Source organism: Corvus moneduloides, chromosome 5 (assembly GCF_009650955.1).
Source record: "Corvus moneduloides isolate bCorMon1 chromosome 5, bCorMon1.pri, whole genome shotgun sequence".
NCBI lineage: Eukaryota > Metazoa > Chordata > Aves > Passeriformes > Corvidae > Corvus > Corvus moneduloides.
Genome location: NC_045480.1, coordinates 40,079,657 through 40,105,280, shown reverse-complemented (window position 1 = coordinate 40,105,280; position 25,624 = coordinate 40,079,657). Strand labels below are relative to the sequence as shown.

The following is a 25,624-nucleotide window of genomic DNA, read 5'->3' as shown; positions in this document are numbered from 1 at the left end:
AGGACAGAGCACCTGTGTGTCCCCACGCGAGCGCTCCAAGCCATCCTTCCTGGTGCTGCGGACAGCCTAACCCGGGCGCTCTCCGGGATGTGTCGCTGCGCAGGGCAGCTCGGGGCGTCGCTCTCCAGCTCTGCCCTGAGCCACGGCTTTCCTGAAAAGGAGGAGACACGCACTTGGGCGCTAGACCCTGGCTCATCCCACTCGAAGGCCACGCTTCTTTCGGCAAGGGCAGCGCCGTCTCAGCCTCCTCCAAAAATCCCGAGGCCAGGGCGGAAGGCTCCAGCGAGGCGGCCCCTGCGCACCGCAGCTACCGCAGCCCTCGCCGCCACCGCCGCAGAGACCACGCGGGCCGGGCCGGGCCGGCCGCTGCCGCCGCGCCTGCGCACAGCGGCCCGTCCCCGCCGCGCCCTCCCGCGGGCGGGCACCCGGAAGCGGCAGCGCCGGCGGCTCCCGGCGGCGGCGGGGCTCGGCCGGGCGGGCTCAGCCGCTCCCCGCACCTGCGGCGGGGCAGCGCAGCTGGCATGGTGCTGGCGGCAGCTCGCCGCGCCCGCGTTGCACGGAGGAAGCCCGAGCGGAGCCGCGATGGAGATGCTGCTGCCGCCCGTGTGAGTGCGGCGGCGGCGGCGGCGGCGGCGGCGGCGGGGCGGGCGGGGAGGCAGGCGGGCGCCCGGAGCCCGCCGGGACGGCTGTGCGGAGCGGAGCGCTGTGGGGTCCGTGGGCTGGGGCGGCGCAGCAGCGGGCGGAGGTGCCACGGCGCTCCGCAGCCCGGTCGGCCCCGCCGGGCCCCTCGTCGCCGGGGGGGAAGCGGTGTCCGCGGATGGGGGACGCTCGGAACCGGCCGCGGGGCAGCGCCGGCGGGAGGGTCGTGTCGGCGACCTGGTGGCGGAACCGGTGCCCGGCGGGCCAGCGCGGCCGCCCGGGGTTCGGAGATGCCCGGTTGTGTCGCTGCGGTGCCGGCCGCGGGCACCGTGCGGCGGGGGGAGCGGGCGCTCCCGCGGGCGGGCAGCGCTGCCGGCACCCCCGCCCCGCCGCCTTCCCGTGCGCCTTCCAGCTTGTGGGGACAGGCGGGCTTTTTCTCCCTCCTCCCCCTCACTCCTTCTGCTTCCTCCATATGTGGTCCCAAATTACTCCTTGTTTGACTCAGCAGTCGTGCTTATCTCACTCCCGGTTTTCTGGTTATTTAGTTAAGCATCTTTTTTAGTGGCAGTGCCCAGGCAATGCATTCCAGGCGACCATCTCCAGCTGCACCTCAGCTGGGCTCAGTCCTTTCACAGGCTCCGGTTCAGTGCAACTTCATCCTGTGCCTTCGGGAGGTAGATTTCAGGCACGCTGTGGGTGAGGTTCTTGAGAACAAACCGAAGGAAACCAGTTGCAGAGAGCTCTGACCCAACCGGTGAAATGGTAAGAGAGACTCCAGGCGGACTGGCACTTCCCAAAACAGAAGGTGTATGACTGACGGTTTTGTAGGCTTCATTACCTTAAAACAAATTCATCCTTTGTGACAAGCTAATGAAATTTCAGCAAATTAATTTACACTTCATGGGAACTCCTCCATCTAATCCAAGTTGCTTGGCAGCTCTTTACGGACAACTGCGATCACTTTTCTTTTCCTTGCATAGCTGTATTTGATGTGTACACAGCTTGTATACGTATGCAGATAAATAGAGATGCATTGCTTTGGGATGTAGAAAGTTGCAATGAAAAGTGTTCTATCTTGGACTTGGTAAATCGGTGGTATAATTAAAAGCTGGGTCTCTTCTGGTCTTTGGTGTTTTGAATGTTTTCTGCAGTCACTGATTTCTGTCTATAAATTTTTGGAATTCTGATTACAGCATATGTCACATAATGTAGAAAAGTAACGTCCTGTCTAAAGGAGTTTGCTAGATAGAATGTCTTTCTTTTTTTACCTCTGTGATGTAGCATATGTATGTGCTGAATAACTTGTTTGGGGCTTTTTTTTTGATTGATGCAGACTTCCTGCTTGTTATTTGTCCCTTTTCAGTAATGAATTGTATAATTTTCAAAATTGAGTTTGAAACTTCTAATTCATACCAGTTTCATGGTACACTGTGTTAAGTTGGTAGTAGTTAGAGTTCTGTGGATGGATGTTACTTGGTTAGTGAATGTTTTACGGAGACTTTTTACATTCCTTTGTTATTTGATGCAATTTTGTATTGTTTTACTCCAAGATTTTGTAGCTAGTTTTGGGAAAATGAAAAATAAAGCCAGCTCATTAGCTTTCCACTATTGTAGTCCACAGAACATAGAGTTCTAGGTTAAAATCTTAAATTTTTGTTGGATTTTTTCTTTTAAGCTTCTTTAGGCATGCCTAGTTAAAAAGTTTCAGGTATAGTAGAAGAGAGGTTGCAGTTATGTGAGTCACTGAATATGTTCAGTTTGACTGTGCTTACCTAATGCTAGTAAGGTTGAATTTTCATTTGAAATCAGATCTTTGATGTACCAGGGTTTGTGGCCCCATCAAGTACCTTTGCTTATTGCCAGTATACAGGTTCAGGAATCAGTTACAGTACTGTAAAATAAAGATGCTAAGCATTTTCTAAGTGCCACAACAACACAGATTGCTTTGTAAGAGCAACATTGTGAGTGTAAACAGGAAACTCATTGGTTTGGTTTGGCATGAAAAGCCCACTTGCTGTTTGGACAGTCTGAGTGACTGAGCAGCATATATAATAATTTTTCTACAGAAGTTAGTGTCCGTAGAACCTGGGTCTGTCTTACAGAAAGCATTAATTGTAGCTAGAGTTAAGGATTTTTCACACTGCTTAGTTCTTCTCTTGCTATTTGGAGTGGGACTTTGAGAGTAAGAACAATGAAGAGGCTGGTCACTTATGTACATCATGCTTTTCAAAACATTGAGTGAATATACAGAACTACCCACATTTTCTCAGTCACCCATGTCTTATGCTGCTGCTAGGGAAAGCCTGGATAATTACAGTAGTCATTGTGTGGTCTTCCTGTCAGAGGAGAACTAGGAGCCGTGTGAAACAGTGAGTGAGTTCCTGGTAGAAGTGCAGAGAGAAGCTCTTACTACACAGGCAGCAAAGGCATTAAGAGACTGGGGTGATGGTTGCTGCATTCTGCCACTGATCTGTGTGGGCACTAGGTCAAAAGTTCCCCAAACTAATTCTGCCCTCACTTCAGAGCTTGTTGGAAATATTCTAGAGTATTTCTCAACTAAATAAAACAATATTCACAAAACCGGAAAACATCTTCATGTTTTCTTTAGGGGAAGGGGAGATTATTGTTAGCCTCTGTGAACGTCACTAGTGTTAGTCACCAACTTACTACTTCCACGGGAATTCTATCTATTCCTCTACACCTTTGGTAATAGGGATACCGAAATTGCTTGGAGTAAAGATGTAGTTTCATGTGCAAATCTTCTTCTTCTCCCCAAGATGAAGGTGAACTGAATAAGAAGTGTCAGCACTGGAGATTAGCAGAAGTATTAACTTTATTTTTTAACTCTTTCTTTCCAGATGTACCAAACTTTGCCATCAGAAGCCCTTGGATCTGAAAGATGATAACACCGAAATTCACTGTCCTATTACAGTAAATCCATGGCACATGAAGAAAGCTTTTAAAGTTATGAATGAATTAAGAAGGTATTACTTCACCATATACATCTGCCTGAAGTCCATAGTTCATTTTTACTTTCATTTGCACTTATGAAGTTAATAATAGTAGTCCGTTTATTAAGAACATACAATTTCAGAAGTATAGCTGATGAGAAGGATTAAATATACAATAAAGTGATAGCTGAATGATAGCCATGTGATGATAGCTGTAATGTATGCAGTATATTTTTGCACCTGATAAGTTAGTCAAAACTAGTTTTATGAGACTTGAAAAATACGTACAGATTGTATTTAAGGAGTTACAGCTACTGATCCTGTCTTGTACGTAGTTGATCCTGGATAGATGAAAAGTGACTCTGGTTGGGCCTTAGGCTCTTTGTGTGCATGTTGTTGATTTTCTTGGTAGGCTGTGAACCAGAAAAATGCTAAAATTTTCTAGTCTGGAGACATAGGTCACAGTATAAACCAACTGACTGTACATTTTCTTAGTTATCCTTTACCTGCCCCCTGGGAGAAATTGATGAACTCCCAAATCAAATGTTGAAAGTAACTTTTCTCAATAAAGTTTTCTAAGACCTTGAGGGATACTACCATCGGTTTCAGCAAAACTGGGAGGCTGGTTCTGATGGTGTTCTTAGCATCCATATTGATTTATATTTTACATATGAGTAGGTGAAGTGATGTTGGAAACTGTGACAGCTGGTAATTAGAGCTCACAACTGAGCTCTGGAAATCAGGACTCACAGCTATCACTGACAGTAATTCAGTGCTATAACTAGCAGCAACAATGGAGAAATTAAATAAAAATACTTCTCTAGCAGAGACAGTACTGGAGGCTGTGAAAATCCTGTAGTTCTTTGTTATTTCCTGTATAAAATTAAAAATTGGAGAGGCTTCACCAGAAAGAAACACAGCAACTGATACCCTTTTAAAGTATGCCTCTGCCTTTGATCTTCTGTGTTCTATATAGGTAAACCTTTATGTGCTGCATAGACTGACACTTGTTGTTTCACCTAAGTTATGCCCTTGGCTTTTTCAAGTGTCCTAGTAAGCAGATATGGTGTCTCAAGGAGCATAACAAAGCCTGGCTAGAGTCGGTAGCAATGAATTCCTGAGGATGAGCAAGAGTTTACATGGAGAAAGTTTCCCAGAATGAATCTTGCGATAGTTTTGGAAGGCAAAAACCTTACCTGCATTTTGCTGTGTTGCAAGTAAAAGATTTGCCATCTTCCAGCGGAGTGCATTTTTGAAGCCCATGGATTATTTTCAGAATATACTTTAGTTTCCATGGTTACCTAAATTCAAATTGCTGTAGAAGCAATTTGAGTAATTTTGCCTTGCATGTATAAATACTTAAAGTTTGAGCAGGAGCTGCGCCATATAACCTTAACTAGTTCTCATTTAATAAGGTGGTCAATGCAAGAATGTTTACTATTTGAGATGAGTACAGCTTTTAAGATGTTAAGTGGTAATTAGATAAAATTATAAACATTTCTAGTTGCATTCATTTGTTTGAAATAATAAGCAGAAATATCTTTAAAATGTTTCAGACTTCATTGCTCTAAACAGAGATCTAATATTAATTAAGTAAATGATATTTTTGATTTAGAAACAACTTTAAAAATGTAGCCAATCTCAGTTCTTTTCATTAATGTAGCACAAACAGGTATTTGGCAGGGGTATGCTCTCCAAGAAGTGAATAGCTAGTGAAAAAATCATTTGCTTAAGCATTTAAATACACTTGGTTTTGAATGCTTAATTCTGTGTGTTTATATTAAATTTTGGGCTGCTGTCAAGTTGCCTGGCTCTAGTAGCTCATTAAGGAGTTTTTATGTGCCTTCAAATTTTGACAATTTTGAGCAATTTTGTCCTTTGTATTTTTTGTCATTTCATTGCTCACCATCACCTCAACACTGAGTGGAGAACTCATTAGGATAGCTAATTAATTCTTGACATATGACAAAATTACACTTTGATACCTATCTTTTCACTTTATTATAATTTGCTTTTATCACAGTGGAATTTGATGTTACCTATATTTGTTAAAATTCTCATTCTTACAAACAAGACTTTACCAAAACCGTTTGAAGATGGAGGTAATGAACTTTCTCTGTATGAACCAATGAAGAATAGCCTGCAAGCTGGTAAACAGTTGCTCAGTTATTCTTAAATGCATACTTTCTTGCCCTTATTCCTCATTTTCTATACCATGATGATGTATCCCTCACAGCTCTGCTCATTCAGTCACTCTATACAAGCAAATTTGTACAATACCACTTCAGAACACAACCTTTTCTACAAAAAATTGATGCTCCCTCATGAAATGAAGGTGCTGAGTTCCTGTGGAAGCCACAAGATGCTTGCAGCAGAGTACATGATTAAGTTTATAAGCTCTTATCTTCAGTAGTTTCTTTAGCTTGTCAGCTTTTAGTAATGCAGAGCATATTCATGCAGTTCCAGACTAGAGATGTTACTAGGTCTACATATGTGCAATATAATTAGTTAACCCTAGCCGTGCATTGATGTAATTCTGTTGCTTCTGGCTTCATCGTTATCTTTAGTATTTGTGTGTAACTAAGTATAAAACTTCTTGTTCCTGTTGTCAGGATAGGTGCAGGTGTGTGATAAAGCTGGGTATCCGATGCTCTTTTATGTGTAGTTTTCTGTTTCCATTTTTTTATAATAAATGTAATGGTTGTTTCAAGGTCCTGTGAATTGTGTGTTTCATCTGGTATGGTCATTAGCTTATATTGTACATATTTTTTGATAATAACCATATTGCAGGCTAAACTTAGGAGATTTAGGTAGTTGCTGTAGATATTAAAAGTTGAAAGCAGAAAGATAATGTTATGCCAGGATTGCAATATGACCCCAAAGGTTAGCTGTGGCCACCAAAATTGTTGGTGTGTGACCTCCACAAAGCCACCTTACTTGAGTCTGGGCTCATAAAAATTGAATGATTGCAGAACTGAGAGATCACAGAGTTTTCTTTTGAACTGAGGTGAATATCTGAGCAGTTTGCCTGTGAGCTCTAGTTCTGTCCAAGCAAAATTCAGCTGCTTGCCTGTCTTTGATACAACTCAGTGTGGTAGTTGCAAACTATCTAAAAATCTTTAATATGTATTCAGGAAAGGTAAAAATAGAAATCACTGGATTGGTGTATGGCTCTAGCTCCATCCCTAGGGAATATGTTCTGTTACGTCATACTTTTCCCTCTTTCCTCTGTTGCAGTGGCTCTGAGTTTTGTGGATTGCATACCACCTCCGCAGGGACAGTGCTAGCATGAGCAGGAAATAAAAGGCAACTGTAACTATGGCTATTTAGATGCTGTGAAATTGCAGCCTTTTGATGTTGTGGTGTGTTTTCTTTTTTTTCTCCCCCTCTCCTCTTTCAGTCTAGAAAATTGGATTATAAAGAGTACACATGTTATTTAAGTGTGTACTTAAGTGGAAGAGGTATGGCCAATAGCTGTAAACTGCATTAGAAACACCTGTGTTAGGAATGGTTATAAATGAGATGTTACTTTACTGCAACTGAACACGGAGGAAATATGTATTACAGTCGCAAAGGACAAGAATGCAAATGAATGTAATGAAGATACAAAGTCAGGCAAGATATGAAGTTAACCATAATAAATTCTAAACTGCTCAGTCTGGAAAAAATAATTGCTATTGTGTGCATGGGCTGAATATGAAAAATACTTGGAAAACAGTAAATATAGAAAAGATCGAGTAGTGGATTTGAACAATTAAGTAGGCATGAGTTTCCAGTGTAATGTGACACAGACATCTCAGTTGAAGTTTGGATTCTTTGTTGTCTGTAAAGCCTTATTTCTTATGTAATTTTTTTTAGTGCTTATGTTTATTAAATTCTGTTTTTTTTCTATCATAGTTGTTCAAAGGGGCCCAGACTTGCAGAGAAAATATTTATAAATTGGGCTGATACAAATGATGGTTATTCAATGCAGAAAACTTCTGTGTAATGAATCACAATTCAGCTGTTTGATTTTGAGATAATTTTGTGTACCCAAGCACCATCCGTAATCTGATTGAGTAATAGCCATGTGGTTGTGTAGCACATTTAAAAACAATGCTTCATCAGCATTGTCTGCCTGCTTCTTTTGATGGCATGGGAAAAGAAATAGCGTGTGATATGATATACTTTTCTGTTGTAGTTCACTTACGTGAAATTGCCTTCTCTGATATTTCTAAATAGTCAAAACTTGCTGTGTGATGTGACGATAGTAGCTGAAGACATGGAAATTGCAGCGCATAGAGTTGTGTTAGCCGCCTGCAGCCCCTACTTCCATGCCATGTTTACAGGTACCAAATGCTTCAATACTTACTATGTTGTAATCCAGTCTAACTGTATAAAGCATAAAATTTCATGACTTTTGCTTTTTAGGATCTAATTTGATTTTTAGATAAGCCAATAGGAACATCTGGGGTTCTTAATGATTTTTTTTTTTTTTTTTTTGCAGTCTAAGGACATACTGTCAACTTAGTCTTTGTTAGCATGATGAATGCTTTAAAAAGTCTCCTTAATTAACAAATTAGATGTTAACTAAGCCAGGAATAGACAAGTTGATATACCCTCTAAGTCTCTAGTGAGAAGGTTAAAATAACTTTCATGTGAATTTTGGAGTAAATTTTGTCCTTTAACAACTACTTGCTGCTACGTTCTTCAGACCATGAGTGCTCTAGGCTGTTAGTAGATATGAAAGCTTTCTGTGGCTTTGGCAGCCTGTAGCTGGAGTGCATGTTTCAGTATTTTTAGGGTAATTCTTCATGACATGTACTCTGCATCATTGCCACTACTGTTCTGTACAGGCTTGATTCTACTTCTGCTCACTCCATGCTGGCCAAGTTACTGCTTTACTGCTAGAGCAGGAATGCTGAGGGCTTGCAAGGCTAAGATAGGTTCATGGGAGCCTCCAGCTGAAATTCATGTGCTGTGGGTTTAATTCCATCGTGGTTACAAATCACATTGAAATAATATGAAATTCAGTGTCAAAGTAAGAATGCTGCTAAATGCATGTTAAAATTAACTTCTGAGGTTTTGTGTATTCCTCCTCAAATCTCGTGCCAGCTTTGTAGTTATTGTCAACTGTTGAAATTCAAAGACTTTTCTGTAATGAATTGCTTCTGACCACCAGCTCAGATGGAGGTAGAAATGTGACTCTTGGCCTGCCCATATGCAAACAGATTGGTGTTTTAATAATTTTAATTGTATGCAACAAGATGGATGAAATTTGAAATACTGTTGTGTTCTGTGGAAGGAACTGATAATTCTTGATTTTATATTTTGACATAATCCTGGCTAGAAGTGGAGTCACACAACAATGCTTTGAAGTTGGTTGTAAAATTAAGTATCTCTTTCTCAAGTAGTTCTTTAAGTTTGCATTTGTGGTTGAGACAAACATTCTGGGTGACTGATAAATTCCTTCTTAATTTTTACTGCTGTCTACAAAATTAGAATGAAAAAAGCTGCTTCTACAGTTCCTTTTCATCACCTTAGTAGCAGAGAAATGCAAGCCTCTTATATTAGTTCTGTATTAAAGATTAACTGTTGTTGACTATCACACTGAATATAGTCTTTACTCAGAGTATAGCTTTTTATTATGCTTTCTGTGATTAAGACATTTCTGCTTGCCCTAACTGCCCTTTCTGTGGAGAAGTTTATTACCCATTCAGAGTGCCAGGGCAGCAGTGTCTGTAGCTGCTCTCCAGGTAGAATTACTGGAATATTCTCTTCCCTTGCTTCAGTCCCTTTTAAAATTTTTAACTTCTTATATGTTCTTAAATGTAGGTGTTCTTTAGCCCCAGTGGTGCAGGAAGTGGGAACGCTCACTTGAGTAATGGGTGTGAAGTGTTTAAGTAACATATCTGTGGCAAGGTTTGTGTAGTTAGTAAACCAAATTGGTGGGAGCTTAAATAGAATTCATCTGTGGCTTTAGGAGTTACCCACAGATTTTATACTAGGCTTATAGGTTGCTTACAGCACAGCCTAGCTGTGGCATTGGTGCATTTCAGCCATTCCCCACACAAAAAATCCTGAAGTTCATTGTAACTGTTCTCTCCGTGAAGCCCGGAATTCACACTTCTTAGGTGGATTTTTATTCTCATCCAGTAATCTGCAAGTTCAAATAAGCAAATTTCATCCCTTAACCAGCCACAACCAAATGAAAAAGTATCTTCCTCCATCCAGAATAAAACACGGACTGAAAAGACAGTAAAAAAATTGCACTCGTATGCTTTAGGGTTACTTCTTGACTAGAAATTAGAAGCTTATATTTAGATATGTATTTGCAGGTTGATTCTATCATTCTTTGAGTCATTAAGTATTACTGCAATGCAGGCTGGGAAATGGCATTAACTGGGTTCAAACTCTCTGCCTGGTTTTTTTTCCCTTTTCCCCATTTGTACTTGTAATGGTAGCCCTAATGGGGAGAGGGGGGGAAGAAAGTCCCTGCCGTTTAATCTATGTTACTAGGAATATTTCTTCTTATACAGTGGAATTATTTAGAAATATGGTTTAAATCTACTTAAATGTTTAGGGGAATTGATTATAAAACATCAGAGAAGTGACTCTTCAGTGGCTATAAGGCCTGACTTCAGACATGGGTGACCTGAGTTTAATTTTCTCTTCTGCAATGGCAGTTATCCTTAGGGATTTACCTGCTCTCCTCGCTTCCATTCTCCATTTGTAAAATCCTTGGGTAAAAAAAAAGAGGAAAAAAGCCTTCTTTTCATTACTTTGTGAGGAACCACAGAAGCTTTTTAGGTAGCCCCTTTAGTATCTTCAACTCAGCTGATGCTTTGCTGCTGCTTGGGAGGTTGGATCAGCTCAGTGCTTTCTTTCTGTTCACAGTATGCTTTCCTGTCATTCAGAACTCTGTGGAGACATGGTGGTGCTGCTTCCTAGTCATAAACTGAGTTCTTCAGCAGGTTGAATTCTAGACTGAGACTGCCTACTGAGTGCATCTATGGTTTCCTCTATATGATCTATCAAACAGATATGAATTGATCTAGAGTGGTGTAAGATTGCATGTCTGTTTCACGTGAAAGTTGGAAGCAAGTATTTTTGGTGGGGGTTTGTTGTTGTTGTTGTTTGGGTGTGGGGCTTTTTGTTTTGGGTTTTTTTTCTTGTTTAGAGTTTTTTATTTTTATATTCTGGGCTTGGTTTTTAAACAGAGAAGGTGCCTCTCCATGACTCTAAAAGCCTTGACACAAAATCTGAAAACAAACCTAGTGTGCTTGCAGAATATCAAAATCTGCTTTCCCACACACACAGTTTTCCCAAAGGACCACCTCCACAGCAGCTTGCATAATAAATAAGTAGCAGCTTACATGCTCTGAAGATCAATAGGTTTAATCCGTGTCAAACTAGAAGCAGAAACTTGGAATACAGAGCTCTGCAGGGAATGTACTGCAGTCATCCTTCAAAGGTGTAGGGGAATGTCTCAGAAGTGCAGGTGAAAGAAGAAAGTTCTGTGGGGGCTGGATTTTGCTGGTTTTTATGTGGCTAGATGGTCTTTTGATCTTCCTGTCACTTAAAGGGTTGATTTGCAATGCCATGCTTTACCCTTCAGCTCAAAAACAAGGCACGAATAAAGGCATGGTAACAGATTTCCTCAGTGATGATCCCTTTGCTGAAAGCACTGGGTAAAATGCATTGTTTGACACCAACCCTAGAGACCTGAGGGTAACAAACAGTGAAAATGTGTATGACTTCATAAGAAAATACCAGCAGTGGTTAGCATGTTCTTGTTCACTTCTCCATCTTGTCTTTCTTGTTGTATACATTAAATTTATTATATCACTGATGCCTATGCCTAAGGGAAAGAAATAATATCCAACATAGAAGAATAAGAAACTAATGTATTCAGAGATTGGGATATATTCTTCCAAAGTCAAATTTTATATATCTTCCAACACAACTTTTGTAGTTCATGTTTTGTTTCTCAGTGGGTCAGTGCAGAAGGGTTTAAAGATCTGGGATGACCTGATCTGGAAGTCATGAAGAACGTTATAGCCATTACTTCAAAATATATATTTGGATAATTATTTCAGCCATAAAGAAGATACTGCACTTTGAGAAACATCATATTTTGGAAGGTGGAAGTTACTTTGCAGGCCTTTCTATGAAGATTGGTTGTGGCATATGGCCAACATGTCAGCCTCCACAAAATGAGATCCAGCAAGTTTTCCCTTGCTTACCATTTTATCTTAGCTTGAGTTTGAGCTGTTAAATTGGATCTGTAAAAGAGGTGAAGTTGCTAAGGGAATAATAAATAGGCAAGCAAAGAAATATGTATCTTAATTCTTCTGTGGGGATGTAACTTTTCTTATTTAAAGAAATTTACTGCAGACCATGTTTGGTATGCTCCTTCAATTCAGAAATTAATAAAGCTAGAGTATTTTAATAGCTTGCTTTCCCAGAAAAATGTTTTTGTATACATTTGAAGTGTCTTATTTAGGTCTGGTAACAATATTTTCCTGATACTGTACACTGGAAAAAATAGGTCACCTGCACTAAAAGTATTAACCAAGGTAGCATTTGCATGATGGTAACAACAAAATCTTCCTTTCTCACTGGAAGAAGGAGGGAAAGAAAGAAATTAAATTATTATTATGGAAGTTTTTCTACTGTCACAACTGTTCATACACAAAATTTCTGCTGCTATTAAACTTCTACGTTTGTGCTGTATTTCTGTCTTATTTACTTGACTAATAAACTGTATTTGTAGGTGAGATGAGTGAAAGCCGAGCAAAAAAAGTTCGAATAAAGGAAGTTGATGGCTGGACTCTAAGGATGCTTATTGATTATATTTACACTGCTGAAATTCAAGTTACAGAAGAAAATGTGCAGGTAAGAGTAAGAATATTTTCTGCAACAAATGAGATGCAATGTGCAGAGTCATTTATTTTGTCACTGTGGTTCAACTCCAACATGGGAAATCTCATCTGCAAACCGGAATTTTTTCAGACCTTGTGCTTACAAAGCAAGTAGTCATGCTGTTTAAATTCTGGGTCAAATTCAAAGACAATTCACATAAATGAAGAGTTAGTTGACTTTAATGGGTTTTGCAACCAAACCTTATGTAATGCAATAAAATAGATGGTCTACTCTGCCTAAAGTTAATGCTGTCAGCCACCTCTGTACCACCCCTTCTCTAATACTTGTGTGCAATTTGCATAAACAACATAGACTTATTCCTAAATGTGAAACCATGTTGTTCAATTAAGCTGTCCTGTTTATTTTCTTTCCTTTTAGCCTACACAATAAAGTACTTTTTCCTGCTCAATCTCTGTAACTTGCCAGTGACCAACTGTGCAGAAATTTTTAGCTACTGCCTTTTTTTTTTTTTAATTAAATCAACCAATATCTATCATGAAGGTTTTGTCCATCCCACACAGAGCTAATCAGTTTTTCCAACTGGCTGTACCTTTAGATGAAGCTTCAATTAGAATAAAACAAACACAAGCTTCGAAAACATAGCTTCCTGCATTTAATATTTCCTAAATCCAGATGGACTTAAGATGGGCAGAGTAGATTTTCCTTCCAGTATCTTTTGAGATTTGTTGTAGAGGTTTGGTAAGTTTAAAACTAGTCGCATAAAGGGTGATACATTTATTTCTTGTGTTTTTCCTTCATACTCGTATGCTCTTTCTACTCTTGCCCAATGCCAAATAACTGGTTATTAGCAGTTATTTTGCTGCTTTAGCAGGGTGCCAAAACCATGTTGCTGTATTTGGCATTGAAAACTTCTGTTGCAATTATGTATTGTCAAATTAGTTGCTTTTACTGGACGTTAGGCTGAAATTAATAGCTTTTTATTGGCTGCTGAATCTGCTTGTTTTAGCCATGCTTGATTGAATATTTCTCAAAATGAGAAATACTGCCATCTAGGAACAAAATATCCTACTACTAAGCCTTCCATATTTTAGGTCATACCATAAGTCATTTAATTCTACGAGATTAATTTCTTGTCTTTCTTAAGGACTTGTTTCTTAAGGATCCTCGTTTTTAAAGAATTGTTCTGGTCTGATGATGAATGTACAGAGTGAAAAAAATGACTGAAATTCTGTTGTATTTTACCAGTTTGGTGGTTGCCCAAATCTCTGTATTGCTGTGGAAGACCTTGAGCAAATCCAGAACTGTTAGAGATTCCCTAACTGACCTCTTGCTGCTCGATCATGCTGGCTTTTCGTCCTTAAAGTAGAATATTCTGTCTTGCTGACAGAGCTTAATGGCCCTAATCTTGTACATTTGATCCATAACATCAGAAGGGACTTAACAAGCAGCCCTGCTGTATTTTGGCTGTAGGTGTTGCCTAGGAGGAAGCATTATCACCCATCCTTGGCAATGCTGACTCTTCAGTGTTAATGGGGAGGAAAAGTCTTACATTTCTTCCTCATACAGGAGTTGCTGAAGGCCAGAAATCCACAGGTTTAACGCTCGTGAGCGTGATAGGGCTTTAATTTTCATGGCTCCTGGTTATCTGTCTGAAAATAGATATCTGATGATGTTGAGAATGTTAGTATAAATAATACGGCTTGGTGAGTGATATTACAAGTTTGTGGTTACTTGAGTACTGAGAAAAAAGTTGGGCTTCTAAGTTGGGTTTGGATTTTTTTCCAATATAGCTGCAATTTAATGTTGATGGTGAATATACTTGTAATATGACTAGTATTGAATGTCGTAGTGGATTCAGTTCGTAAACCGGGCGGAAACACCAATTAAGTGTTGTGGTTTTGGGTCAAAATATCCATTACTTACTCATTTCCCCTCTGTGAGATAAGAATTAGGAGAAAGCAAAGCAGGCACAAAACTTAAGCAGTTGCAGTACAAAGAAAGAGTTTTATTATTAATAGAATTAAAAGTAAAGAGAAATAACAAGAAATTAAAACAAGCCCCCTCCCCCTTTCGAGCACTTTCCTCCTTTTACCCAACTCGCACAAAGGATAACAGAACATGGGATTTTAGTCAGTGTTGCAGTTCTTGATAAGTCTCTGGCATATGCTTAAGGAAAAATGGGTTTTCTTCTTCAGCTGCACATGGTTCCCAAACTGCCACCAACAGCAGACCCGTCCTGAAAGAAACAATCTGCTGTGGTGTAAAACATCTCCCCCATGAAAAATCTCACAGTTCCTTCACACTGCCAAACACGGGCCATCACATGGGGTTATTAATCTTTTTAAGGATGAGTTACTTTGGCCTGAACACAAAGGCTTTCTTCGCCACAAATCTCTAAAAGCCTCTCAATGCTTCTATATAGCCTGGCATAGACACTCTTCACAATTTCCACGGGCCGCACGTGAATTCTCCACCCCCTTGTGTACTCCAAATGGATTAAAGAGACAAACAGTTTGTGATATTACAGTTTCTTACCATGGCATGCAAGAACGTTTTTAAGCTACTCACGAGAATCGCGGTACCGCCCTCTTTTCTCCCGTCGCCATGCTCAGCTCCGTCCCACGTGACTCACTTCTCTTTCTCTCTGACTCTGAAGCCGCCATGTTGAAGAGTGTTCTTGTTCAGGCTTTACGGTGGGGAAAGCCTCGCTCCCTCTGTGCTGCTGGCTGCGTGGTGTCCTCTTCAGTTCAGTGCGAAGTGTGCTGGCTGCAGACAGGAGGCTCTGCCGGCTCCCGTTGGCTCCGTGTGGAGAGGAGAGGGACCCGCCGGTCCCAGGGAGCCGTGCTGGATGGGTTTAGCTGTGTGGCAGCCCTTGGTTTTAGCTGCCTGCGGCTCTGGGATAGTTCCCCCACCCAGCGGCGGAGGCTCCGAGGCCCCCTCCACCTTCCAGGAGGCAAGCTGGGACAAAAGGCAATTCCCGCCTTTCTGTGTGGTTTAAATATGTAAATTGTGAGAAGTGTTAATGCAGGGTTTGGTGCTCAAGGCACCAACTCTGGCGTGCCCCAGGTCAGAGGGAGTCCAGCTGCGTTACTTCTGCCCATCACAGAAGCGACTTCGGCATCAGGAAAAGAGCTGCTGGCTGGGCTAGCTAGCTGGCTTCTCGGCAGAGGGAACACGGCAGGATCCGATGGGATCGGCTCATGTTAGCTTGGAGACAAAGGAAGAGGGAAGAGAGTCTGTTCTGGTCTGGCTCCTAACAGGTTTATTGTTAGAAGTTTCACAACCTGAACAAGCTGGAATCTGATGTGATGGGATGGAATGCGATGGGATTGTGATGGGATGGGTCCTCGGAGCCTTGTCCTCAGTTTTGAAAACCGCGGTGAAAGGGGAAAACAACCAATGAGTTACAAGCCAAGGGAGGATACAATTTAACAAGAACCACTGGGGGAAACTGAGAGGTGGGAGTTACAACAGAGACCCAGTGAACAACCCAGTAACCGGGAGTTTTCCCAACCCGGGGGAGGCAGCTTGGACCCGGGCACCGCCCAGGGGTGATGCGGCTTAGGCTTCTGAGCCACCCCTCGACCCACCCTCTGAGTCTGCCTCTTCAGGAAACTGGATCCAGGGGATGGGCTGGGATTGATTGGCATCTCGCTGCTTCAGCCCCACAGTGGGCTAGGTCACACCAACAAAACATCATTAGTCTACAAGACTGTCCATCAACTCAGGTTCAACGCACTACAAGTGTGAACTTTTTCCTACTTTGTCACTTCCATTCTTTTTGCATATTATTACTAGATATGTAGTGTTCATGGGCATTACAGCAGAAATAAACACTACGGATAAAAATAAATATGCTAATGCAACTTCTTTTCCTTAAGTTTGAAAGCCAAGATGCAAAAACTGTGACTTTCTGGAAACCTAGAAACCCACTGCAGATTATCAGGCCTTAGTTAAAAATATGTTCTCTCCATAAGCATGTTGCATGCTCTTGAGATTAATTCTAGCTCTGTTTCTTGTCTATATGACCTAGAAGGTATTCTGAAATTTTGGTAGTGTTTAGGAATTTATCTTGTAGGAATACAGAACCATGAAAAGCTAAGATGCCATGTAATTTTGTCTTACATTATTTTATATTTGGAGTAGTGTGCTGAACTGGAGTGTCAGGTTCTAGGTAACTGGTTATGATTCTTATTCGGATACCCTTTATGGAATTTCAAGTGTATCATTCCATCTCTTCAGGTTTTACATAGTAAGAATAGGTATTGAATTAGATTCTAATAAGTGATACAGTGTTTGAAGAGGATGTGCAAGCTTCATGTTTAAATAATGTAGAATTCCTAAGTAGTTCTTGGTATTAAAATAGCTGCATTGTATATTTATGAAAACTAATTATAAAGGAATACATAATCCTAGCCCAGCTCATGGGTCTTTCTCAAGGGGCAGGTTAAGGCTGAGCTTCTTTCCTAGAATCTTACTTGATCTAGATGTGGACAGGAGAGTGCTTCCTGTCTGTGCCTTTTTAGCTTCTCAGTGAGAGCTGTACATCTTTTTCTTCCCACTGTCCTGTTCTCACTTATGTATGTTTTTGCGCAGGTGTGAAGGCAGAAAAATCAGGTGTAAGTCAGTGATTGAGGAGAAAACCACATTCATTTAGCCCTTAAACTATCAACACGGGAGGCCCTCGTCACTGGCTGTTACCACTACATTAGTTAAATACAAAAGAACATTTGTTCTTTTCTTCAGTTCTTGGTTCAATAGGTTCTTCCCAGCCTGCAACAATAAGACAGCTGGTATATGAATGTGTACATTCTTTTAGTGCTTGTCCTTCATTTAGAACAAGTTATTTTATAATTCATCTCTAGTGGCACTCACTTTGCATAATGCCATGCCAGTGTTTCTGCTGTATTTACATTTAAGTCACATTTTTCTGCATTCTTAAGTCTTTGCTCTTCCCTTTTCTTTTTTTTAAAATTTTTTTTTCGTTTTTTTTTTTTTTTTTTTTAGGAATGAAATTAAATGTCAGACTTAATGCAATATCTCATTCTTCATATTTTAAGAAGGGAACACCCAAGTTAATGTTTTCAGAAGGCAAATCAGCTTTCTTGCATATCAAATCTTTTTGATATCCATATAGGTATTAACTACATGCAGTGCACAATGTGGGAGAGTTGGTTACTATAAGAGGCTCATGCGTGAGTAACTCTCCCACGCTATGCGTATGCGTTGCAGCCCCTTTTTAGTCAGCTGTACACCTCGGGCCTCTCCTGAGCACAAATACATTGGAGGAGAAATTCCTGCAGTTGTTGGCGGGCTGTGGATTTGTTATGGGCTTTAGAGGTCAGCCTGATACAGGCTGAATGGAATGTGATTTGAATAAACACACATTAGTTGATTGGGTTCCTTTCTGATTCCCTGCTACAGTTCTCTGTTCCTTTAATTGTGCTGATGCAGCTATTTGCTGGACTGTTTTATAAAGCAGATCACTGAACTTAAAAAAAACATCCAACAGCATAACACTCAGTATCTCCACTTCCACCCTGCATGGGTTTTTGGGGTTTTTTTGAGTTATTCTTAACTTGGATCATGGCCCTGTCAGTTGTTTTCACCCAATTCTTGGGGTTAGTGTATTGAAGTGTAGGAACATGCACCTATGTTGGGAGTAGATGTTTCCCTGCAGCCTGGGGAAAGCATTACATGTAGCTTCACTTTGCTGCTACTGCTATCTTGCTTTTGAACAAGATGAGTGCATGAGAGATAGTAGAAGAGAAAATCACAAAAAATTGTATTTTGACAATTGTATAACTCTGTCCTAGCATATTTTTTCCTTTAAAGAATTTTGTTAGGTACAACAAACATGAATTCCAGAATCCTGAATAGGGTTGTTTCCAAAGATGTATCATTTTTTGTGCTCATTTTCTGAAATTATTCAAGAGCAACGCTTGCATAGTAATAAGCATATTATGAACAGTTATATGTATGGATTTTTTCTTTGTAACTCTTACTGTTCACTCAGATTGCCATAAAAAGTACAACAGAGATGCTTCTATTTGTATGGTGTCATGGGGTGTGGGCATAAGAGTTGACAGCACATTTGATTTAAGGTGCTGTCAAAACAAGGTCCAAAAAAGCAGCTGATTTCCCCAAGAAATCCTCAAAAAAGATCCTCATGTTGTTCCAGCTATTTAGTAAGGTAGACATTCTACAGCACCATGTTTGGTAGTACAGGCTTTGACTATTCATGCCACACCTCATCACCTCTAAGGTCTACTGGTTGATCAACTTTGCAGGTTTTTGGATCCTGAAAAATCCTCTAGGTTGAAAATGAGCAGATATTTCACACCAAAACCCAGAGAAGTCCCACAGCTTAAGAAAACAGATGTGTGCTTTTTAAGATGGTCAGCTTCTGAATTATATATATACACAAGCATTGTGTCATGCCATAAGTTGGACTGAGGGTATGTTAAAGGAGCACAAAGAAGAAGGAATGTGATGTTACAGGGAATAGCATAAAAGATAATTGCTACTGCACTCTGTAAAGTGGAACGGTGACTGAATGTATCTAGACGTGGCAGAACATATTTAATCTAACAGTGGAAACTTTATTATAATCCTTAGGTGGTTTATTCCAGTTGCTTTAATAGTTTTTCTAGTTCAAAAAGTAGGTAGTATCTGACTTAAATGTTCCTGGTTTGTATTAGACTAATTAAGGGTACTTCCTTCTGTCATCTTGTAGAGCAACTTGTTGCTGGTTTTGCTGTAACAATCTTATGTATTGAATGACTGTTCTTATTCATGTACTGACATTTTTTTTCTTTAGTCTAAACATCATAGACTTTGGAGGCAGTAGTTTCTAAATCTTTTACCATTCTTAATGCTTTTCTAGACTCTTTCCATTTTACCTATATCTACATATTTAATATGCAGTGGCCAAAATTGGTCCATCGAGGCCTTTTTACTGCAGACAAGAGTGAAACTATTATCTTGTGAATAAAAAATACAGTGTTTGATTCTTTGTCATTGATTTTCCAGTAACACAACACTGATTGTAGTAGTCGCTATGTGTTTACGCTGGTAGGGAGGGTAAGAATGACAACGTGGAAGTAGTCATCATACAGTGGGAGAAAGAAATTGTGGCATCTCTTCGTTTTGGTAAAAGCCATTTTGAGGGATTTGTTGCTTTAAGTATTTATGCTTATTAGCATAATACTTCTAATGAACCAAAACTGCAACCAGTGGAAGTCATTATCTGATTTAGTAGTAGCTGAGTGTCTTTCAGGAATTTTAGTGGGCAACACTCCAAGTTCACACCAGGAATTATCTGTTAGGAAGAGATGCCAATTTACAGGTCTGTTTCCAGAGTACAACCACATGTTAAAATTGGTTTTAATTAAAAAAATTTTACAATTTTACAATTTTTACAAAAAAAGTATTTTTGTTTTGGAGAAATGTTCAATTATATTTTAAAATTCACCAATAACAGAAAAAAATGGCCTACTGAAAATCTTTAAAATTATATCTGATTTAGGGGTGGGAGGGCAGGAGAGAAGAAGGATGTGTACATGTCATTTTAAAACTGAAAGAAAAATGTAGACTATCTATTGAAGAGAGCATTACACAAAATCGAATGCAACATAATGAACAGTCCAGACTTGTGTATGTTGAGGAGGACAAAAACCTCCAACAAACCAACAAGTAGATACTACTTTCAATAAAATGTAATAAAACTATGTATGATCAATAAGATGAAGTCCATGTAAACATAGGTTCTGCATTTATCACGCCTAATCTTCACTGGATACTAATTTAAAGGCAAAAATAAAATTCTGTGCAGCATGAAACATTCTTTATTTGTTCTTCTGCTAAGCACTAGAATAAACTCAGATAAAAATATTCAGAATAAGTTGTTGTATTGTACTTAGAATTGGTGTGCTTTTGATGAACCCCATGCAGTTTTATGTGGATGGAAATACGAAATAACCTGTTTAGGCATTACCAGTTTGTTCTGAAACTTGTATTACCAGAATGTCAGATTTAGTAGTGGAGTTGTTTTTTTCCTCATGCTTGTCTCATGATAGTCTCAGATTCCCTCTTTCAGTACCCTTTCCACTAAGGGTCAGGTACACCAGTTTACAGGACTTCAGTTAAAAAGGGAGTTCAGGATCATGATGGAATATCCATTTTAACAACTTAATATTGCACATCAACTGAACAACAGCAGCTAGCTGTGTGTGCTTTTAGCTTGAAGAAAATACAGAATGACTTAATACAGGCCAGTTTATAAGACTCTTTACTTAATACTTGCCACAGTATTTGAGCACTTATGTGATCAAATTAATAGAGCTTACAGTCCAGTAATCTTCAGAGCCATACTAACTTTGTATCTGAGCTGAGAATCAGAATACTCCTAGGAATAATTGTGATGCTTGTGAAGCTTTATCCTTGAAAACAAGTGTTTTGTGTATATGAAGAGGTGACCAAGTGTCTTTATATGAGTTAGCAACACCGTGATGTGTGATGAGCATAAAGCATGTGTTTTGGAACTAGTTTCATATCTAACTTGGAGTGTTTTTCAAGAGTTTGTGAGGCCTGCCAATAAAGTACATCTTTGAACACTACAGAACTTCTCTTTTCCCTTATTGGATCACAAAATGTCCCTCTCCGTTCAAAGGGGTATATCCAAAGGAGTATATTTTCTTTACGAATATAGGAAGGTTTGTGTTAATTGGGGTAGATTTTTCCTTTTTAGAATCCAAGACTGACTTTACAAAGGTTCTTTACAAATGTATGATTGGGCATTGTAAGAGGAGGGAGTTGAATTCAGTACTTGAACAGAGACATGCATTCTGTGTCCTGGAAGTGTGCCTGCTGCTGTGTAAGTGGGTGGAAGAGATAAAAGAAATATTTATTCAACTGAACTGAATCCTGTGAAGCTTTTACTGAATCTTATAGTGCAGTAGGTTCTGTTTCAAATATAAAATACATATTTTATATATGAAACTGGTTGGAGAGAAGGTAGTGCTGAAATTGCTTCTACAGGAATTGGCTGTTCTCCTTCAGAGAACCTAAGAAAAGAGATGTGTGGAAAAAAATGCCACACTTAGAAACCTAAATGGGGCAGGAAGGGAATAAGTCTGATATTGATACATTGCTAGATGTGCCTAGCCACCTCTTTTTTAAAAACCTTTTGGTAGTCAGGGAAAGTGAAATAGCTTAAGTAAAAGTATATCTTGAGAAGAGTGAGTTATAGGTAGGCTGGATCTAGGCAATTACATCCTTATTGGTCATGATTAACACCCTACATGTCACCAAGAGACCAACAGATACTTAATATAGGTCCAGTACCTCCCCAGTCGTGCACTCTACTGAAATGCAGGGCTCCTAAAGAAGAGTTTATTCTAAATTAGCAGCAATTGCTGAATGGTTTTCAAATATTTGATGATGTTCTAGACAGTGCAGTTTGGTGATGGCAGCACGGGTCATGATAGCTAGAAGCAGTCAGAGCATTCTAGCAGATTCAAGTAACTTAATAAAACTATTACTGCTGTACCACAGGTTAATGTTGGCATGTCTGAAGTTTGCTGACTGGTTCTTGATAAAGGCCTTTTATTTACTTGCATTTGCCTCTATTTACTAACCACAGTTTCCTGATGAAAGCATTTAAAAAGCATCACTATATTATTTATTAATTGAATACAGTTTCGAGGTATGTTTTAAGCCAGTGGGTCATTATGGCTGTCCCTGTCCTGTTCCCCCCTCCCCACTGGTTCTTTGTACAGATTTCCTCTTGCATCTCCACAGTGCCTAGACAGTCACTTCATCTTTGTTTAGCTTCCAAAGTCTTCCCTGCAGTACACGACTGCTTACATGTTTGGTGCTAGACACAGAGTATTGGACCATGTGAATATTCCTGTGAGCTGGTTTATTGCTAAAGTCTGCATGCTTCTAAAGAACAATGCAGTTAGGTCAGATAATACCAATCCTATTGAAGATAACAGTGATACTTATTTTGTTATGGTTTTTCTTTTTCTTTCTAGAGATTTTTTTTTTAAATAAATAAGTGTATGTTGTTTCTCTTACTGCCCCTAAAAAAGTGGAGCAATATTGCACTGATTTCCCTGTCAATAGCGGCAGTAGATTTTTTCAGAAAATGAAAATAGCTTTGACTTTAATGTAAAGTTTTTTGATAGCATCTTTAGAGGTGAAATCTGTGAATTTATATTTCCTGGGACTTAACTTGCCAGAAACTCTCAGCAAAGTATCCCAGTGCAGCACATGTTCTTTTAGACAGACTGGTAGGCCAAATCTTCATAGAACTGTACAGCTATCTTTTAAGCTGTTCACATAGTTTTATTTTTCTGAGCTGATACTGAATTCTGATTCCCAAATAATCTCCTATAAACTTCACATTTTGGACAGAGTTGGCTTCCTGCCTTCAATATATCATGAGTAAGGTGCTAGTTACTGAGCCCTGAGGTGACAGGTTACAATCCTGCTTGTTTCTGAGATAATTAAAATATATGTCATGGCCTTTGATTCCCTTATCTTCCATATCCTGGCTTTTTCTAGACTCAGATTAATCGTGAAACCACCATATTTCCATCATCATATTTCATTTTACCATCACTTTTGCCTTGCCTTCATGAAAACGTAAAATGTTCTGTCCGTAAACTCACTTTTTTCTTTCTTAATAGGTTTCAGGCAACTGCACAAGGTCTTGAAAGCATTTTCTTTTCCAAAAAATGTTTTATGTAGTCGAGCTATTAGATTTTCAAAAACTATTGGTGGTTGGTGATCTTATTTCCCTGATGCAGATATTATTAAAGTGTTAGGAGGAGATGGAGTTCTTTATTGGATCATCTTATAGAGCCTTAAAAATAAACAAGCCTTTGGCCTGTCTGCTTGTCTCCATGATGGCTGCTGTGGCATAGATACATAGATTATGAAAGCTTTGGCAAATTCTGAAGTTGTATTCAGAGTCATTCAGGTTAAAATGTTTTGTAAAACTGGTTCATCCTAATGACTTCATGATTAAAACAGGATTAACTCGTGTTTTTTAAATTCTGATGTGTGTTGAAACCACTCTTTACATGGTAATCCAAACTTTCACTTTTATGACAGCGCAGTTCTAATAATATTAGGGGCTTGCTGACACTGCAGAGAAGTACTTAAATCTAAGCTGACATGAGTTTCATTATGAACCCTATTCATAGAAACGTGTTTAAGTCTTACTGGGCAAGAACTTAGTGTTGGACTAAACAGCTTTATAGTGTGTTCTTTGACTGTGTGCTGAAAGACTACCACTGTGTTTTGCTATTGTATATATTTTATACTGAAGGCTTCAAGGAACCATCTGGTTACCTCCTTTTGACCTATTTTTGTGTTTATGACAACAGCTTTGAAGATTTTAATAATATGAGGGCACAACTAATATGTGGCATAGCTGGAGGAGAGACAGTGGCACACTTCTTGAATTTATATGCGTTGTAAGACATGTCAGGCAACAGTAAATGATCTCATTTTTCCAGTGAAATAATCTTAGTAGGCATTCTTCATTTGCTTATATGTGCCTGCCTGTCAGGAGAAAGAGTGTAGGAGGGAAGGGAAAAGAGGAGCGCAATCTTTTTACAGGCTTATTTTATTACAAATATAAGCTTTGTTAATTTGCACTTAAAATGAGTAAGCTTCACATAAGAGCTGCTGACCAAAATACTAAGCAAATAGCTTTGTAGGGAAATTTAATGTTTTGTTCTCTGACACTTTTTAAATGCATTTAAAATGTATTTTTCTCTGTTTTTTTCAGAGGATATCTTTTGTGCTTTTAGCTGTTATATATGTGCGAGGTAGAACTGCCTGTTTTTTTGGAGCACAATATTATTATGTGCACTGCAGAACAGCTATGGTTGTTATATTGTTATTCCCCCTTCTATGTTTGTTTTCAACTGAGAAACTGGTGTTTTCATGTGGCTGAAGATGTACTCCAAAGCCTCACACTTATTTGATAGATGTTTGATGCTCTCTTAAAGGATTTCTGTTTCTGGTTTGGCTTGCTTGGTGGTATGTGACAGGAGGAAATCACACTGTGTGCTCAGCATGAGGAAAGCATTAAGGGTTGCTGAAACTGGTAGACTGATAACAACTAGGTGGCTGCATCTCCATATCTCCAGGCTCCAGCCTGGTAGTGAGGCTGAGCATGTCTTTGCAGTAGGTACATGCACAATCGCTTGAGAACCCTACTGCCAGCCCCACAGATCAGTGGAGGCAGAAACACTCTCTTGATGTCTCTATTATCTCTTGGGCTGGGCTGTCTTCCTAAAGAGTCTCTTGGACATGTCTATTCAATATCTTTTGTATTGTTAAGCCAAACTGAATAAATATAATTCATACTACTTCATTTAGGGATAAAATTCTTTCCTATGTGCTCCCCTGGGTTATAGAGGACAGTGAAGTTCATGAGGTAAGTAGCAAAAGGAGCTTGCAGAGAAAGCAACTGCTGTGTCTGAGAAGCTGGAACTGTGGTTAAGGTAGAGGGAAAAATGGTGGCAGGAGAAGCAGATGTTGCACAGATATGGCAAATACTCTCTCCTGAGGTATTCACATTTTTATGTTACTGCCTTTTTTTCTTTCCCTTCTGCAGATATCTTACTGCTGTTTCTCTCTGACCTCCAGATTATGCTTTTAAGGTTTTTTTTTTTGGCTGGCTGAATGGGGATCCCAGAACTTTGTTCATAAAGAAAATTGAGTAGTCAGAAGGGTATGAGCCTTGTAAGAATGACAAGATACCTGAATGGACATTTGAGCTGTTGTACACTGGCTTGTAGGTGCCAAAGAGAAATACATAAGGGAGAAACAGAACTGAGAATGAGCACCAGAGAGAAAATTAATCTAAAATGTGGGTCAAAAGGTATGAGGAGTGAATTAAAATTGTCCCAAGGCTGTAAAAGACTCTCTTGGACTATCAAGTGCCAGCGTGTGTAGGAGGCAGAGAGTCATACATCTTCCAGAGAGAGACTGTTGTCTTGTGGACTGAATCACAGATTCTTCCTGTCTCAAAATCTTTGTACCTTCAGAAAATGTTTGGGTGTTCTGGTTTTCGTGTTTTGGTTTGTTTTTTTTGTGGGAGGGGGAATGTGGGCTGAGGTTTATGAAACCACTTGTTTCTGCTTATT

General features: G+C 39.7%; 1 protein-coding gene across 3 annotated transcripts in view; it reads left to right on the top strand.

Moving 5' to 3' along the window:
- Window positions 1-434: 434 nt before the first annotated feature.
- The window catches only part of KLHL2 (kelch like family member 2), a 59,984-nt gene continuing 34,794 nt past the window's right edge, over window positions 435-25,624 (top strand). For 2 of the 3 annotated variants that reach the window (XM_032108858.1, XM_032108856.1), the window contains exons 1-4: window positions 435-605; window positions 3,498-3,623; window positions 7,812-7,918; window positions 12,346-12,467. In XM_032108858.1, the coding sequence (XP_031964749.1) occupies window positions 583-605; window positions 3,498-3,623; window positions 7,812-7,918; window positions 12,346-12,467 (378 nt within the window). In that variant the 5' untranslated portion in view covers window positions 435-582. Of the gene's footprint in view, window positions 606-1,201; window positions 1,402-3,497; window positions 3,624-7,811; window positions 7,919-12,345; window positions 12,468-25,624 lie in introns of those variants that run through there. The other variant, XM_032108857.1, reaches the window with a different exon arrangement.